This window comes from Phyllostomus discolor, chromosome 1, assembly GCF_004126475.2.
Source record: "Phyllostomus discolor isolate MPI-MPIP mPhyDis1 chromosome 1, mPhyDis1.pri.v3, whole genome shotgun sequence".
Lineage (NCBI taxonomy): Eukaryota > Metazoa > Chordata > Mammalia > Chiroptera > Phyllostomidae > Phyllostomus > Phyllostomus discolor.
The window spans coordinates 185,771,413-185,790,336 of NC_040903.2; the positions used below are offsets into that span (position 1 = coordinate 185,771,413).

At 37.1% G+C, this 18,924-nt stretch overlaps 1 protein-coding gene and 1 long non-coding RNA gene across 5 annotated transcripts in view; one reads left to right on the plus strand and one right to left on the minus strand.

Moving 5' to 3' along the window:
* LRRC9 (leucine rich repeat containing 9) overlaps positions 1–18,924 on the plus strand; it is a 105,385-nt gene that overhangs the window by 60,167 nt on the left and 26,294 nt on the right. For all 3 annotated transcript variants that reach the window (XM_028508239.2, XM_036010588.1, XM_036010590.1), the window contains exons 22-26: positions 92–312; positions 1,912–2,034; positions 12,660–12,790; positions 16,946–17,054; positions 17,741–17,880. In XM_028508239.2, coding sequence (XP_028364040.1) covers positions 92–312; positions 1,912–2,034; positions 12,660–12,790; positions 16,946–17,054; positions 17,741–17,880 — 724 coding nt within the window. The remainder of the gene's footprint in view (positions 1–91; positions 313–1,911; positions 2,035–12,659; positions 12,791–16,945; positions 17,055–17,740; positions 17,881–18,924) is intronic.
* The window catches only part of LOC118497070, a 117,518-nt gene that overhangs the window by 46,301 nt on the left and 52,293 nt on the right, over positions 1–18,924 (minus strand). Inside the window, exons 1-2 of one of the 2 annotated variants that reach the window (XR_004899623.1) lie at positions 13,074–13,179; positions 12,432–12,585 (exon numbers count right to left, since the gene is read on the minus strand). This is a non-coding gene — a long non-coding RNA (uncharacterized LOC118497070). Of the gene's footprint in view, positions 1–12,431; positions 12,586–13,073; positions 13,180–18,924 lie in introns of those variants that run through there. The other variant, XR_004899622.1, reaches the window with a different exon arrangement.

An 18,924-nucleotide genomic window follows, 5' to 3' on the forward strand; every position in this document is an offset into this window, starting at 1 on the left:
AAAAGAGAAATAGTAAAATGATCACAGTTATTTTTTTAATTAACCTTTCATTGCTGTCTAAATCTTTTCTTGAATTTGCTTATTTTTCTAGGCATTTCCAATCTAACTAAATTAACCCGCCTCAGCATAAATAACAATCTTCTCACTGGTTTGGAAAAGCATACTTTTGATAACATGCTTCATCTTCACTCCCTTTCTCTTGAGAACAACAGAATCACTTCATTGAGTGGTTTACAAAAAGCTGTCACTCTAATTGAATTATACATAAGCAATAACTATGTTGCTCTCAATCAGGAGATCTACAATTTAAAGGTAACTAACTGGGGTAATGTTTTTGTTTTTAAAAATACTGTTTCTTCATATAATTAAAGTAGTGAATGTTTACTGTACAGGATTTTGAAAATATAGAAAAACATAAAGAAGAAAATAAAAAGCAAGAATAATAAAGTTTATTTAAATGTATTTACATTATATATATATATATATATATATATATATATATATATCCATATCCAAACATATGTCCCCAGTGTGACAACCTCCATGGGTAAATTATTTTTATGACTCAAATAAAATAATCTAAACCCTATTCCTCCTAACTAGTGCCTTTCTTGATATTTCTAAGGATTCCCTAAGCTGGAGGGAAAGTAAGATTCTTTAACATTTCCTGTTCTCAAAGCAATTCTTGGTTGTCTCTCACTTACCTACTTGTTCTTACTGGTGGCTCTGTCTTTCTGGTCAACTTTGCCCAGCTTTGCTCTCTTTAATTTTCCCTAAGAAACCTCTAATTCGAGCTACTGTATAACAGCCCTTCCTGAAAGTTTAAATAAAATGGAAGTTCATTGAAACACAGAATAAGAATTCACTTCAAATGTAATGTGTAACTTAATTGTTGTTTCCAAAGTTTGATGGCCATTTTCTAACACTGGAACTCTCACCATGATACCATTTCTTTTGCTTACAACATATTTCTTGGACTTTATCTCCTAGCAAAAATGTAGATCCACATCTCATCTTTCTTTAAGTTCAGCTTTCTCCCCATCCTACTCTAATAAACTACTTCGAAAGCTGCAGAGACAACGTAATCAACAACAGCAGCAACAAAATAAACTCTTTCACATTATGATGCAGAATAGTTTTATTCCTTCTTATCTTAACCTCTCCCAGCCGTATCTACTCAGGACCCTTCCTTTACAACAAGGGCACATCAAAATGTCTTGTCTGGTAAGAAAGCATTTTCCCTTAAGCTGCATTCTACACTCAGAAGGTAGGAGCACTTCAGTTTTATCCCTCATCAAAGGGAGTGTTTTGCATTCTTGTTATAACTGTATTCACATACACATACTATTTAATAGCCCTTATTGCATAAACAAAGTACATTGTTTTAAACTTAGCTAAGTTCCCTCCAGGTCTCTACTAGTGACAGATGACACATTTAGCACCAGCATATAACACAGACCACTGAAACACTGTACAAAAATTAGAGCTTAATTGTCTAAAAGGTTAACACTTGCACTAAAAAGTACACCTAAAAACACTCAACTCACTATGAAATTCCAGGGTAATTCAAATGTTAAAATTCAAGGGTGTTTAGGCCATGGCTGGTGTAGCTAAGTGGATTGAGTGCAGGCCTGTGAACCAAAGCATCACCAGTTTGATTCCCAGTCAGGGCACATGCCTGGGTTGCAGGCCATATCCCCAGTATGGGGTGTGCTAGAGGCAACCATACTTTGATGTTTCACTCCCTCTCTTTCTCCCTCCTTTCCCCATCTCTCTAAAATAAATAAAATCTTCTTTTAAAAAATTCAAGATGTTTAAACTCTTAAGGGGAAAATTTGCTATATATATATACACACACACACACACACACACACGTATATTACTTTCAATGTATGTATTTTTGTTACCCAGGGCTTATGCAACTTGGTCACTCTAGACATATATGGAAACATTATTGTATGGAATCAGGAAAACTACCGGTTGTTTGTAATATTTCATCTTCCAGTACTGAAAGCTTTGGATGGAGTCTCAATTGTAAGTAGTTTTACGACTCAGCATTTGTTTCATACGCAATACATGCACATTCACATAGCCATAGGCCATAATCATTTTTAACATTGCTTTATTATTGATATGCTACCCAAACTTTCTATGCTTATCAATATCTAGTTCTCCAAAGCACATTTTAGACCTGCTTTGGCCAGTGTGACTAAGTTGATTAGGCATCATCCTGCAAACTGAAGTCACAGGTTCAATTCCTGGTCAGGGCACATACCTGGGTTGCAGGTTCAGTCCCCAGTCGGGCATGTACAGGAGGCAGCCAATCAATGTTTCCCTCTCATAGCAATGTTTATCTCCCTCTCCCTCCCTTCCCCTCTCTCTAAAATAAAAAATAACAAAATTTAAATAAAAAATTTTGATCTGGCCACTTCTTCATCATCTAATATGAGGTGCCAGGGGAGAGAAGACGCTGCCTACATTTGCACCCACTGATTCAATGGCTGAAATTCAAAAGCACACTTTCATGGCACAGGATGGAAAAACACTGCTCTGGAGCGCTGTCATCCTCTTGGGCCCCAGAATAGCTTCCCATTTCCTGGAAAAATACAGTTGTTATGTTTAAGAAAAATTTACTTGAACCAACAATTGATATGTCAACATTACAAGTAAGTTGTAAAGAAAAATAACATAGAACATATAGAACTAAATGTGAAATCAATATTTGGAAACTTGGATTCTGTAACAACTAAGTTCATTCAGGGCTCCTGACTTCCATGTGACAGGGCAAGTACATGACAAATATGTGAAGAATGCCTAGCTCCTGTCTAACAATAAAATTCATCAAATCTTCTAGAAAATTGAGAGTTCGTGATTATTTGGGACTCTGAGGTGCTCTGAGAAGATTACTAATAATTCTAGCCTTTTTTGGGGGCAATCTCCTCAAAATAGAGAATCAAAAATAGTCTCCCCGAACACACACAATTTCTCTAGAATCTTGTCTACTGGGTTTTATTTAGGTGGTGGCTCTCATGGAAGAGGGTTTAAAAATAGACTTATGAAACCTGTATTGCATTAGCTTTAGTGATTTTATACAGGGTCTTCTCCTCCTTATCTCTCTGTGCCCTCACTGAAGGACCACATGGGAAAGTGCTTTTAGAAATAAGTGAGAAAAACATGTTTTCCCCTAAGGAAAATTATGCCCTGCTCACTGACAATTAATGTCACTTAACTATTTTCCTTTCACTTGGACTACCTAAAAGCTCATGGTTCAATAACAGAAAACCCTGTAGGATTTATGGTCTATCTGCCCCTATAACCCAGTTTCAATCTACTCTAACTTAGATAATTCTTGGTCCTGATCTTCACTATTTATTATTTTCATGTTACCGATGGATTGTATGTGCTTCCTGTAAGCTGCCACAAATTCTTTGTGGAATGAGATAGAGTATAAATATATGAATTAATAATAGAACATGAAGACTAGACTGAATAATTTACACATTAATTGAGACATAATGGGAAGACATTAAAGATTGAGTAGGGGGATAACATTCAAAACAATGTATTAGGAAATTTAATCTAACAGTGGTGTTTACAGAAATAGATGAAAGACCAATATGAGGCTATTTGAACAGTCTACACATGAGGTAATGAGAACCTGAACCAAGGGGAATTGATTATAAAATGGAGAGCTGAAAGGCTAAGAAATACTGGGGAGAACTGACAGAACTCAGCAACCAATTAGATTTGAAGGATAGGGAAAGGGAAGAGTAAAGTATGTCTACAAGGTTTGAGTCTACACTACTAGTAAGGTATATCATAACAGAAATATGAATATAAGGAGAGCAGATTTCAGAAATAAGATGATTAGTGTTGAACACACTAAGTTTCATATGACTGTGGATCATCTGTCTTGAGATGCCAAACAGACAGTTGAAGATATAGGACTAAATTAGAATATAGAAAATTAATTTACATTTATTTAGATTTGGAAGTAATTTGAAAAAAGTTGATAGTTAAAACCAAGAGCACCCATAAGATTATCTAAGGTAAGAGAGTAGAGAAAGTAAAGAAATCCAAGTGAGGCTTTAAAACTTCCATTTAGGAAATTTAAAGAGGAAAAGAAGTCACAAAAAGTAGGTGCAGAGGGAGATAGAAAACTAAAATAATTGTACAGTTTTTAAGATATAAGTGGACATGACCTTAGAAATTACACAGTCCAGCCCTGGCTGGTGTGGCTTAGTGGATTGAGGGCCAGCCTGCAAAACAAAGGGTCCACTGGATCGATTCCCAGTCAGGGCACATGCCTGGGTTGCAGGCCATGTCCCCAGAAGGGGGAATGCAAGAGGGAACCACTCACTGATGTTTCTCTCCCTCTCTTTCTCCCTCCCTTCTCCTCTCTAAAAATAAATAAAATCTTTTTTAAAAATGACAGTCCAAATACTTTATTTTACAGATGAGCACAAAGAACTCCAGAGAATTTATATGCCTTATTCCATGAACCTTTAATGGTAAAACCTGGACAGTTGGGTCTCTTTCTGTCCAGGGTTCTCTGGACATATAATCACATTGCCTTCTCTGGAGTGGAAGTGGAAACCAAGGGAGGACATAGACTCTTTCTACATACCTGAATTTTTAAAATTATTTTTACAAGAAAAGTACAGAAAAAAATTGCTAGTCCCTGACTTACAAAAACACTAATCAAATGTTATTTTTATGATTATGAAAGATGCAAAAGCAATGCTATTCCTAAACCTGAATTAATGTTTTTTAAACTTATTTTGAGATTGTATCATTAAGGGTTCAACCAGAAACACATAACTAGTGGGAGATGTGTGTGTGTATATGTATATTAAGAGATTATTATGAGGAGTACCTAACAATTGTGGAGTCTACCTAAGCAAGTCTGAAATCTAATGGGCAGACCATCAGGAAGAAAAGCTTATGGGCAGCTCATAGTCATGGACCAAAGCTGCTGTCTGCAGGTAAATTTCTTCTATCTTTCAGGAAAGCCTCAGCTCTGCTTTAAACTCCTTTCGGTTGCTTAAATCAGGCTCACCTGGTTTATCCAAGATAATCTACTTATTGAAAGTCAAAGGGGGAAAAATTGGGACAACTGTAATACCATAATCAATAAAATATAATTAAAATGTTTATATTTTTTAAAATATAAAATAAAGTAAAAAAATTAGGAACATTGACTTACAAGATACCTTCACAGCAAAACACCTACAAAACTCCTTTACATTAATGTTTGATAGAACATTAGAGACTGTAGCTTCACTTACTTTGTAGCTCTGTTGTTTGGTGCATACACCTTTGGGATTGTCACATCTTCTCAGTAGACTGACCCTCTCATCAGTATGTATGCTTCTCTCTGTCCCTGATAATTATCTTTGCACTGAAGTCTATTTTATCAGATATTAATATAGCCACTCCTGCTTTCTTTTCAGTAATGTTTGTGTGGTATATCTTTTGCCATCCTTCTACTTTCAACCTGCACATATCACTAAAATGTGTTTCTTATTGACATCATACAATTGGGTCATGTTCTTTTCTCCACTGCCAATTTTTATCTTTAAAATGCTGAGTGTAGAGCATTTCCATTTCAGGTAATTATTCACATGAGTGCTGTAGTTTGCCATTTTATTTTTTGTTTTCTGTTTGTTTCCTTTATTTCTTCCTTTTTTTTTGTATTTTCCTTTAATCTTTTATCTATGTCATTAAAAATATTTTATTTTTTACATTCTTTTTTTTAATATATATTTTATTGATTATGCTATTACAGTTGTCCCATTTCCCCCCTTCTCTCCCCTCCCCCCTGTACCCCCTCCCACCCACATTTCCCCCTATAGTTCATGTCCATGTGTCATATTTATGAGTTCTTTAGTTTCTACATTTCCCGTACTATTCTTGCCCTCCCCCTATCTAATTTCAACCTACATTCTATGCTACTTATTCTCTATACCTTTTCCCCCTCTCTCCTCCTCCCACCCTCCTGCTGCTAACCCTCCATGTGCCCTCCATTTCTGTGGTTCTGTTCCTGTTCTAATTGTTTACTTAGTTTCTTTTGGTTTTGCTTTAGGTGTGGTTGTTGATATTTGTGAGTTTGCTGTCCTTTTACTATACATGTCTTTTCTTTATCTTCTTTTCTTAGATAAGTCCCTTTAGCATTTCATAAAATAAGGGCTTGGTGATGATGAACTCCTTTAACTTGACCTTATCTGAGAAGCACTTTATCTGCCCTTCCATTCTAAATGAGAGCTTTGCTGGATAGAGCAATCTGGGATGTAGGTCCTTGTCTTTCATGACTTGGAATATTTCTTTCCAGCCCCTTCTTGCCTGTAAAGTCTCTTTGGAGAAATCAGCTGACAGTCTGATGGGAACTCCTTTGTAGGTGACTGTCCCCTTACCTCTTGCTGCTTCTAGGATTCTCTCCTTCGTTTTTACCTTGGCTAATGTAATTATGATGTGCCTTGGTGTGTTTCTTCTTGGGTCCAACTTCTTTGGGGCTCTCTGAGCTTCTTGGATTTCTTGGAAGACTGTTCCCTTTGCCAGATTGGGGAAGTTCTCCTTTATTATTTGTTCAAATATGTGCTCAATCTGTTGCTTTTCCCCTTCCGATTCTGGTACCCCTATAATTCGGATATTGGAACGTTTAAAGGTGTCTTGGATGCTCTTAATCTTTTCCTCAATTTTTTGAATTCTTATTTCATCATGCTTTCCTGCTTGGTTGATTCTATCTTCCTTCTGGTCCACTGTATTGTTTTGAGACTCATATTCCTTCCTTTCACTATTGGCTCTCCTCCGTGTGTCTTCCTGCATTTGTTTTATGGTACTCTGCATTCTTTCATCTAAATTTCGTCCAAAAATCCACCAGTTCCGTGAGCTTTCTGATCACCAGTGTTTTGAACTGCGCGTCTGATAGATTGGCTAATTCTTGGTCGCTCAAAAGGATGAGTCCTGGGGGACTGATTTGCTCTGTTGAAAACATGGTTGTTTTTTTTTTTTTCCCCCTGTCTTTCCTTTTTTCTTCTTTTTTTTTTTTCCTCTGGTCTGGTCGCTCTTGTTACAGTGGGGGGGCGGAGCCTTAGGTGCTCACCGGGGCTGGGCACCCCGTCACTAGATTGTGACGTTATATGTGGGGGTGGGAGCGGGAGCGGGGCGGGAGAAAACAATGGCGGCAGTTCCGTTCCCCTGAACTCAGACCCTTGTCTGGGCTTCTGGGCCGCGAGCTCTGCCCTGGTCCACAATCGCTGCCCCTCTGGGTCTGCCAGCCGCAGCTTGCGTACTCAGGGATCACCGCTGCCTTCTTGCGCGCCCAACGGCTTTTGTGCCGATTTCACACCAAACCTTCCCCCGACCTCCGCGCGCTGCCGACCCGAGCCAGCCCCGCGGCCGGCTCGTCTTCTCCTACCAGTCCGGATGAACGCGTCTACTTCAACTTCTTGGCTGCCCGACTTCCATTCAGATAAATCCTCTGCCGGATCTGGGTGTTATTCTGATAGTAAATTATTGTTGTAAATTATTGGTTTTCTAATCTTGGTTGTACGAGGGAGGTACGGTGCGACCACCTATTCCTCCATCTTGCCGGAAGTCCCCTTTTTTTTTCTTTTGTAGAAAAACAAAGCTTCCAGAGAGCTACTTGGACATTTTATAAAATTTTATTTTGTTTTTTGTTTTTTAATATATATTTATATATTATATATATAATTTAATATATATTAAAATCTTTTAAAAATATTTCCTTATTGCCTTATATATAATGAGAGAGAACCACATCAGACAATATGCTTTTTTTAAAAGATTTTATTTATTTATTTTTAGAGAGGGAAGGGAGGGAGAAAGAGAGAGAGACAGAAACATCAATGTGCAGTTGCTGGGGGTCATGGCCTGCAACTCAGGCATGTACCCTGACTGGGAATCTAACCTGCGACACTTTGGTTAGCAGCTCGCACTCAATGCACTGAGCTACGCCAGCCAGGGTGACAATATACTCTTTTACTTCAACTGATTAAACGTAATTTTAAAAACTCAAGAGTGAAAGTTTATTGTTTTTAGATCTTCCCAGGATGCTTTCTTCTTTCCTGGTATTCCAAGAGCCCTCCTTTCTCTCTCTCTCTCTCTCTCTCTCGTATTAAGAATTTCTATTAGCTTTTCTTTTAGGGAAGATCTGCTGTTGACAAATTTGCTTAGTCTCCATCTAACAATGTCTTAATTTCCTCTTCATTTCTGAATAATATTTCTCTGAATATAGATAGGATTTTGGGTTGACAATTCTTTTCAACCAGAAGAATGCGACGTAACATTCTCTCAATGATAACCACAACATTCTCTGGTTTCCAAGTTTTCTGAGAAAGCTGTTATAATTCATACTGGGGTTTTTTTATAGGTAAGATTCATTCTCTCTCACTACTTTCTATATTTTTTGTCTTCAATTTTCAGAAATCTCATTAGGATTATATGTCTTAACACAGATTTGGGGTGGGGATTCCTCTTTTGAGGTTTGCTCAGGTTTTTGAATGTGTAGATTTATGCTTTTTCCTAATTTGGAGATATTTCAGCCATTATTTCTTCCAATACTTTTTCAGCCCCACTCAATTTCCCCTCTCATTCTAGGAATCCAATGTTACCAATGTTAAATCTTTTGTTATGGTCCCACAAGTTCAGAATGTGGTGTGTCTTGGTAACGTGAGGTTCATTTGTTTTAAAGTCTGTTTTCTCTCTTTTGCTCAGGTTGGGTAATTTCTATTGTTTTATATTTAAGTTCACTGATTCTTTGTTCTGTCTATTTGGCTGTTAAGCTCATCTATTGTGTTTATTTGGTTATAGTATTTTTCATTCTAAAATTTCCATTTGATATTTCTTTACATCTTCTATTTCTTGCTGACCCTTTTTATTTCTTTGCTGAGAATTTCTATTTATTCATTTGGTTTAAGCATGTTCATAATTGCTCACTAAAACATTTTTAGATGGCTGCTTTGAAATCCTTGTCAGATAATTATAACATCTGTGTCATTTCAATGTTGATGTTTGTTGGATTGTCTTTTCACATTCAAGTTGAGATTTTCCTGATTCTTGGTATTTTAAATTTTTTCTATTATATTCCAGACATTTTGGGTATTACGTTAGAGACTGTGGATCTTATTTAAATCTATTTTAACAAGCCTCCCATGACACTGCACCAGTGAGGAGATTGGGCACCACTATGTTGCTGTCAGGTAGGAAGTAGAAGTCTAGGTTCCCCCACTTGGCCTCTGTTAACAACCTGGAGGTGTGTGCTCCAACTGCTAGGCTAGTGTAGCAGCTCACACTCCCCATAGATTTCCACTGACTCACCCTGATTGGGAAAGGCATAAGTGCCTTGTTAATTCTCCACAATCACATCATTATTACTGGGTAGAAGTGGAACAGACCCCATGTGGTCTCTAGTGTGTTTAGATGCATTACTGTTGGGAGAGGATGAAGGTCCAGGCTCCTCATTCAGTACAGGAATGATGGAGGGGTTGCTGGGCAAGAGTTGAAATCTATGCTCCCATTCCTATTGGTGCTACAATTTATTTCATGGTTTTTGGTGGAGTAAACCCATTATTGGGTTTAAAAATTTTTTAATTTAAAAAATATCCTGCTTAATCGGCTTCCCCTTTCCTTGTCTTTTGACCACAAAGAGCAGACCTTTTGTGGATTTTTTTCTCTTATTGGTATTTTTGGATTTCTGGCTTCCCCAGCACCTAGTTCAGCATATATGGGACAAAAAGAAAACCCAAGTCTAGCAGAAAAATTCACTTCAGTGCATTTCCTTTACTTTTACACTACTATCATGCTCATAACACTTCTGACACCAAATGTGCAGGTTTTTCATATATCATGCAATTCTTCAAAACCAGTTGAGTATCCTAGGGTTCAACTGAATTCTAACACTATCTACCTGGATATAGCATCAGATCCCAGAGGCTAAGGACTTGCTACCACAATACTGCCTCACCCCCACTTCAGATGCTATTACAAGTTGTCAATAGTGCTTCTGACTAAGTGGCTATAAATAGAAAGTTTACCTGCTTAGGTTTAAATAATTTGCTAGAGCAGTTCATAGAACTCAGGAAAACATTTACTTGCTAGATTACTGGCTTATTTTAAGAGGGTGAAATCAGGAACAGCCTGATAGAAGAGACACATAGGGCAAGGTATAGGAAGGGGATGAAGCTTCCATGCTGTCTCCAAGCACATGACTCTCCCAGCACTTCCACGTGTTCACTAACCCAGAAGCTCTCAGAACCACCCCCCCTTTTGTGTTTTTATGGAGGATTCACTGCGTTGATATGCTTGATTAATAATCAATGACCATTGATAACTGGTTCAACCTCTAGCCCTTCTCCCTTCCCTAGAAGTCAGGAGGTAGGACTAAAAATTCCAACCTTCTAATTGTGGTTGGTTCCCCTGGCAACCAGCCCCCATCCTTAGGGGACTTTCCAAAAGTCACCTCATTAATGTAAACTCCAGTATAGCTGAAAAGAGCTTCTTTTTTATGTTTTTTTTTTATTTTATTTTAATCATTGTTCAAATACAGTTTTCTCCCTTTTACTTGAAAAGAGCTTCTTATAATAACAAGGTACTTCTTTTACCTTTATGGCTCTGGAGCTATTTCAGGAATCTATGATAAAAGACCAAATATTATAACAAAAGATGCCCTTATGGTTCTTACATAGGAGCTTACAAAGATTTTAAGAGGTATGTGCCAGGAATAGTGGATGAATACTAAATATATATATTTCTTTTTATAAATCACAGTCTGACAGTCTACCCCTAAAGGATCTGTCTTTGAACATAGATCACAGCAAAATGATAAAATTCAAAAGATACTAGCATTATTACTACAATTCCATTATTATTATCCAGACCATAATCATACAGAAATGTCTCCCAGGGTGAAACCAATCAGATTTGCAGGCTTCCACTGGAGACTTGTCAGTTTCCCTTAGAGATGTGATCTTGGAAAACATAGCTTCTCCCTTTCATACATCTGGTATAATTGAGCCAAGAGACAATATCGAGCCTCTTTGAGGTATTAATATAATACTGGATTTTTCTCATTATATAACTTATTTGTTAATTCCTTTACTTATAATTACTATTTATCCTCTATATTCATACTCAAAATTTTTCACCTTTGGAAGGGAAGGTAGGTTCAGCTACTGTGTTGATATAGAACAGACAGCCATACTAGTCTAGCAAGTACCTTCCCATCAGTCCACTCTTGTTCATATAAGGTTATATAGGCCCAGCACTAGTGTGGCTATTTTTGCCACAAGGTAATACAGCTATATTCACTGTTGACCCCAATTTTGCCAGATGTAATAAAGATAAAACCCACCCTCATCACGCTCTTAGGAATTTGGACATAGGGTTGGAAAACATACGTCTACTTTCATTGCTTAGAAATCATCCTCCCAGCACTTGTTGCAGCTGTGGTCTTGTGACCACTGCATCAGGTAGGGGAAAAAAAGTTGAGGTGATGGGTGGGAAAAAGAAAAATAAAGTGATTATACCAACATTACCATCCTCTCTTAGCTAGAATTGCATAGTCATACCAGCTATCATGTTTCCCTGAACCCACTTCCCAGAGCCACCAGAAAAACAGAAAAATCTATCCAGTGAGGACATACCTTTAGCCCCATTCATGTTCACATTGAGTGTGAGCACTCATGAAGGTGTGTAAGCCAGCCTTTCATATTTTTATCTCCCTCTGTTTTAGACAACCAGTATTTTAATTGCCCTATTCCAATTCTCTATCAAATGTCTTTCTACCCATCATTGGATATTATTATGGGCTGTTAAGCGTGTTCCTTGGTCTGATGGAATAACAGTCAGTTGTCCAAATTGCTGCAATACCTTCTATTCCAGTTCTTTTATAGCACTCTGAACATTTGCTTTTACCACTTGTACCCAGTGCACAGTCAGTATTTATTCCTGTCAAGACCCATTTGTAGCCCCTTAGGACTACCAGCCTCAGTCTGACTTGCCAAGCTATGTTCAGGGCCTTCCCCCCAGGGGAAATCTGCCACTTGGCCATCTGTAGTCTCTCTTTTGCTGATAGACAGAAGAGTATTATTGACATTTTGTGTCTCAGAGGGTACAAGAGGAATGCGTATAGATGCAGCCCATCTCTGCATTGCTGTAGACCCTCAGTGTCCACCTTGTCAATTCCAATCACCTTCCAAACCTAGTGGGGAGTTCTGATGGGCATTAAAAGGACCTGCTTTAATGTACCCCTCAAATTTCCATAGGACAATGCTCCATGTAGATAGACTTCTAATAAGCCAGATTTCCATTGCCCTCCTGCCTGACTGTCCACATGGCCAGGCCAGGACATTAGATGAAGACCAAATATATATTTCTTATTATAAATAACAATAACACACCAGGGAACTCACCATAATGTCATTCTTCAGGTCCCAAGGTCCCTAGCTGGTCTGTCATCTTCTCTGTACCTTTCAGTTTCCTAATGTTTATTTTTTATATAATGTGCAGAAGGTTTAGTTGTACTTAGTAGAGGAATAGAGAGAAATGAGTCCACTCCATTCTGACCTGGAACCAAAGGATTAATGTCATTTAGTCATCTGTAAGAGAAGACATCACTTTCTAAATGTCCTCATATATAGGACCCAACAGAGATTGAGTGTGCAAAAGATTTATTTGGTGGCAGACTAACTTCTGACATGATTGCAGAACGACAAGGACATTCGAACTTTACCCAAATGCAAGAACTAAATTGGACTTCATCATCCATCAGGTACAATCATTTTATTATATGTTTTTAGCATTATAGTTAAATATGTGATTATTATAATTTTTCTTAGGCTTATAATTTATATATCTTATCCAAATATAACTGATAATTCAGAAAATTATCAGCCCTACTTCAAAATCTCATGCTAACTTTACCACCCTTTGAAATACTCTAATAATTTTTATCATCACACACTATGCTTAAAAATGTCATCAATCTCTTCTAAGACATTTTATTTCTCTTTTCTTTACAACCAAGCTTAGAATATACTAGGTTTGCTACTCACATTGAATCAGTCTAATTAATGCAATCTGGCTTCATTCCTCTGATGGACACTATTCTCATGAATATCATCACTGTCCTCCTGGTTAATAAATTATTTTATCACCTTTCTTCTTATTCTGCACTCATCACAGACAGGCATCTTTAGCCATAGTTTTAACTTAAGACGATGACCCCCAAATTTAGCTCCAACACAGGCTTCTCACTCGAATATTCAATTGCTTTCCAGGTAGCATCCAAAAAATAACATCCACCTATTATTACCCAAGCCAAAAACCTAAGAGTTATTTCTGCCTCTCCTTTGTCCTCCATTTTTAAGTAGTCACCATGCTCTCCACAGTCTAGGTTTTAAGTATGTCTCATGATTCCTGCTTCTTACCATAGTCACTGCCATTGGCCTAGGTTGGGAAATGAACTACTTTATAAACCTTCTTGATCATTTTGTTGTCATATATAACCTCTCCTGCAAGACCATCTATTATTTATACTGCCTTCTAAGATGCAAATTTTATCAGAATACTTCCCTTGTCAAAATTGTTCAGTGGCTTTCCATTGTCTACATAGTAAAACTTAAAGTCCCTGGCTTCTGGCCAAGATGGAGGCCTAGTTAGATATACTTTATCATCCTTGCACAACCAAAAGAAGGACAACAACAAATTTAAAAACAAAAAATAACCAGAACTGACAGAAAATCGAACTGTATGGAAGTCTGACAACCAAGGAGTTAAAGAAGAAACACTCATCCAAACTGGTAGGAGGGGCAGAGATGGGCAGCTGGTGGGTGAGGGGCAGGTAGAGAGGACTCGAGGCAAGGCAGTGGCTGGAGGACTGGGTAAGGTGATAGCTGGTGGAGCAAGCGGTCCTACATTTGCACTGCAGATAAACCATGAGGAACAACTGGGGAGCAAACCAGATCACGCAACCCAGGGTTCCAGTGTGGCAAAATAAAGCCTCAAAACCTCTGACTGTAAAACCCTGTGGGGGTTGCAGTGGTGGGAGAAACTCCCAGCCTGATAGGAGAGTTTGTTGGAGACAACCACAGGGTCCTAGAACGTAACAAAACCACCCACTCGGGAATCAGCACCAGAAGGGACCAATTTGCTTTTGGGTAATAGGGGAAGTGATTGAAAGCCAGCAGAGCACTGAGCAAGTAGCATTGTTCCCTCTCAGACTCCTACCCCACATACAGTGCCACAATGCAGTGAGGTAGGTTGCCCCACCCTGGTGAATACATACAGCTCTTCCCCTTACCACATAACAGGTGTGCCAAGACAAAAAAAAATATGGCCCAAATGAAAGAACAGATCAAAGCTCCAGAAAAAATACAACTAAGTGAAGAAGAGATAGCCAACCTGTCAGATGCACAGTTCAAAACACTGGTAATCCGAATGCTCACAGAAATGGTTGAGTATGGTCACAAAATAGAGGAAAAAGTGAAGGCTATGCAATGTGAAATAAAGGAGAATACACAGGGAACCAATGTGACAGGAAGGAAACTGGGACTCAAATCAACAATTCGGACCACAAGGAAGAAATAAACATTCAACCAGAACAGAAGGAAGAAACAAGAATTCAAAAAAAGCAAGGAGAGGCCTAGGAACCTCTGGTACAACTTCACACAGTCCAACATCCAGATCATAGGGGTGCCAGAAGAAGAGGAAGAGCAAGAAATTGAAAACTTATTTGAAAACATAATGGAGAACTTCCCTAATTTGGCAAGGGAAATAAATTTGCAGGAAGTTCAGAAAGCTCAGAGAGTCCCAAAGAAGTTGGACCCAAGGAAGCACACACCAAGGCACATCATAACTACATCACCTAAGATTAAAGATAAGAGAATCTTAAAAGCAGCAAGAGAAAAGGAGAGTTACCTACAAAGGAGTTCCCATAAGACTATCAGCTAATTTCTCAAAAGAAATCTTGTAGGCAAGAAGGGGCTGGAAAGAAGTACTCAAAGTCATGAAAGGCAAGGACCTACATCCAAGATTACTCTATCCAGCAAAGCTACCATTTAGAATGGAAGGGCAGATGAAGGGCTTCCCAGATAAGGTCAAGTTAAAGGAGTTCATCATCACCAAGTCCTTATTATATGAAATGTTAAAGGGATCTATCTAAGAAAAAGATAATCAAAATATGAACAGTAAAATGACAACAAACTCACAACTATCAACAACTGAACCTAAAAAAAAAAAGCAAAAACCAAAACAAACTAAGCAAACAACTAGAACAGGAACAGATTCACAGAAATAAAGATCACATGGAGGGTTATCAGCAGGGAAGGGGAGGGGAGAAAATGCGGAAAAGGTACAGGGAATAAGAAGCATAAATGGTAGCTACAAAATAGACAGGGGGAGGTTAAGAATAGTATGGGAAATGTAGAAGCCAAAGAACTTATATATACAACCCATGGACATGAACTAAGGTGGGGGAATGATGGTGGGAGGCAGGTACAGGGCGTAGGAGAATAAAGGGGAGAAAAAAATGGGACAACTGTAATAGCATAATCAATAAAAATATATAAATAAATAAACAAAGTCCCTTTTACTGCCCTCACTGGTGCAGCTCAGTCAGGGTTGATTGGACATCATCCCAAAACCAAGGAACACTGGTTCAATTCCCTGTCAGGTCACCTGCCTGGGTTGCAGGCCAGGTCCCCAATTGGGGGCATCCAGGAAGCAACCATTCAATGTTTGCTTGCACGTGGATAAAAAATATTTAAAGTCCCTTTGTACAGCACAGAAAAACCTTTAATTATCTATTTTTATCTCTTGTAATCCTTACCTCTGTTGTCCCCATAACTTTTTATACTCCAGAAATTCTAAAATATACTAGTTCTTCAATCTTAAGATACAATCTCCAGTTATAAGATAGTGTTTCATGTTTCTTCCTTTGCTTATGCCTGTTCCACTGCCTAGAACTCTTTTCTAATTTACCTAACAAATGCCTATAAATTCTGCAAGTCTCATTTTAAGATCTTTCTCCCCTGTGAAGTAATCCCTGACTTCCCCAAATAGGTTTTTCTTCCCTAAAATACTTTACAATTGACTCTATTTATAGCAATTTTCCTTTTTTATTTTAGTTTTTTCTGGATCCCATTCCTTGAGGTCAGACAGTGTTTTTTCATATTTGCTAGTAACCTTTTCTAATGTGTTGTCTGCACTTAGGAAATACTAATGAAAATATATTGAATGAATAAATGACTTATTAATGGATAAAAGTATGTCATAATTATAATTTCAGAGTTTAGAATTTGTTTATACCCTTCTCTATTATGGCTCAAAGGAAGGTGGAACAATTATAGAGCTATGGACTAAGAATCAAGCATTCTATTTAATTACCAAAACATACTTAAAAGTAGAATGCAATAACAGATTTCAGGAGACCCCACAGAAAAACCTGTTTTCAAAGATTTTACTTGCTTTCTCCTTTTTTTTCCCCATTCCTAATCCTTTCCTGGCTCTTCAGAAATAACCTATTTAATATACATCCAATGCAGTTTACAACCTGAAAATCCTATGATTTACAACCTGAAAATCTTACGATATCAGCTTAACTATGATTTCATGAACATATGAATTTATAAAGAAATGTAAGATGTGTATTTTTTAAAGTTTTTTATGATAGTGTTATGTTTATGTGGTAATAGACATTTTTAAAGCAATGAAATTCTGTCATTTTCTTACATATAGGCTCCTTTAGAAATGTATTTATCTGATCATTTTGATCATACATATTACATGAAGACAATTCTTTTTCATAACATTTGCCAGATGAGGTTTTTTTTTAAAAAAAATGCTTTTGGTCTTTCTTGTACATGAGGGATTCACTTACATCATTTTCCTATTAAAATTATAACTGTATTCCTTTGTCTAAATTCAGAACTGTGGATTTGATTCCAGTTGACCAATTTAGAAATGTGTGTAATGTGAATTTACAGAACAATAATCTTACCTCATTCAGTGGGTTAATCTACTTGCCTAATGTAAAGGTAAGTCATAAATTTTCTTTCAGGGTTTTAAATGCAAGCTATATTCTTCTTTACTTTGGATTAAAATATATTTTCATGTTAGTAAAGAAAAAATATTCCTAAAGTTTTTTTCACCTAAACAAAAAGTATAACCTCCCAGAGGTGTTTTGGTTGACCTCAGTTTTATGTGATGGCCTTGTAAGCAGTAAACCTTACTCAGCTCAAGAGATGGGGTGGACGGGCTACCTCAATAGTGACCGCAGTGTGGTGTGAAGTTGGAGGACAGTGCAGCGCTCCAAGCAGCCTCACTGCCTCCTGTCCTATAGCTTGACTGAACCCTCTCCTATGGTCTTTTAAACATCAAGAAATAGCAGTCTCTCCAACGAAAGAGTTATTTCACCTAAATCAGGCTTGGAGAAGCCAGTGCTGATTGAGAAAGTTAAGCAGCTTTCTATAGTCTCCATTATTTTGTTTAAAATCTTGTCATTTCCCAGCATGTAAGATAATTTTTAAAAAATCCAAAGCCAAATCTAGACAATTTGCAATATAAAAATTTGTCATTTTAACAGTGATATTATTAAATTATGTTGTATAGTCCAATCATTTTAATAGCTTTTAAGATGTTAATACTCTCAAACCAAAGATTATATATACATATGGCAACACTGATTTTTAATGTCTGATTAATAAAGCATTCTTTTTGGTAGGTCTTATGCCTCAACTATAATCATATTGCATCAATCATGCCCAGACTAAAACCTCAGACCCACTTGACCAACAGACAGCTGCTCTACCAGAAAGTGCCTTCAAGTGGCTACGGACAGCACGGAACTTCAAAAATGAACCGGTACTATTGTTTTTTTTTTTTTTTTTTTGACAATTATAAATAATTTAGGGTGGGAATTTAAAAAAAACTGTAAGTCACATCAATGATAGCAGTAACATACATTTAGCTTATTTTAATACTTATTTAAAAGCTACATGCCACAGATAAACATCGCAAATAAAAAGATACTCAAAGTACTCCTTTGTCTTTGCTTTTTCCCTGCTTCCCCCATTTAACATCCATATTGTAAAAAAACAAAATGATAAAAATCTTGTATGTTTAATGATCTTCTGTTTTTTAAACTTAGATATAATTCACATACCATAACATTCACCCTCAATGTACAACTCAGTGATTATTTTAGTATATTCACAAAATTGTGTGACCATTACAGCCATCTAATTCCAGGACAGTTTCATCACACCACAAAAGAACCCCTAAATTAGGAGCATAGAGTCAGGTTTCTCTTAACATTTGTTTTGTTTTATTTCTAAATTATTTATCTGGTTACTTAATGTGCCAGCATCAATGGAAAAGATATATTATGAAGACGATGAGAACATACCTCCCACCTTCCTACACATTTTTAGTAGAACATAAATAAATAAATATCCAAGTTAGAATACATTGATTACATTTTCCCCAATAAAGAGTATTCCTTGCATTTTTATTACTTTTATTGAAATATAATTTGTATATAATAAAACTCACCATTTTAATCAATTTTGACAAATGTATTCAGTCATGTAACCATTACCACAATCAAGGTATGAACTATTCCTATTTCTAAAACTGTCCTTATATCTCTTTGCAATCCCTTCCCCCTAGATGCTAGCCCTGGCAACAACCACTGATCTATCAGCTTTCTATCACTATAAATTTCACCTTTTTTAGAATTTCATATGATTAGAATCATATAGTAAGTAAGCTTTTGTGTCTGAGTTCTTTCACTTAGCATAATTCTTTTGGGAGTTATCTTTTGTTTAAAGTGTCAGTAATTCCTTGTATTGTTCAGTGGAATTCCATTATATAGATCATATGACAAGTTGTCTATTTATGCTTGGT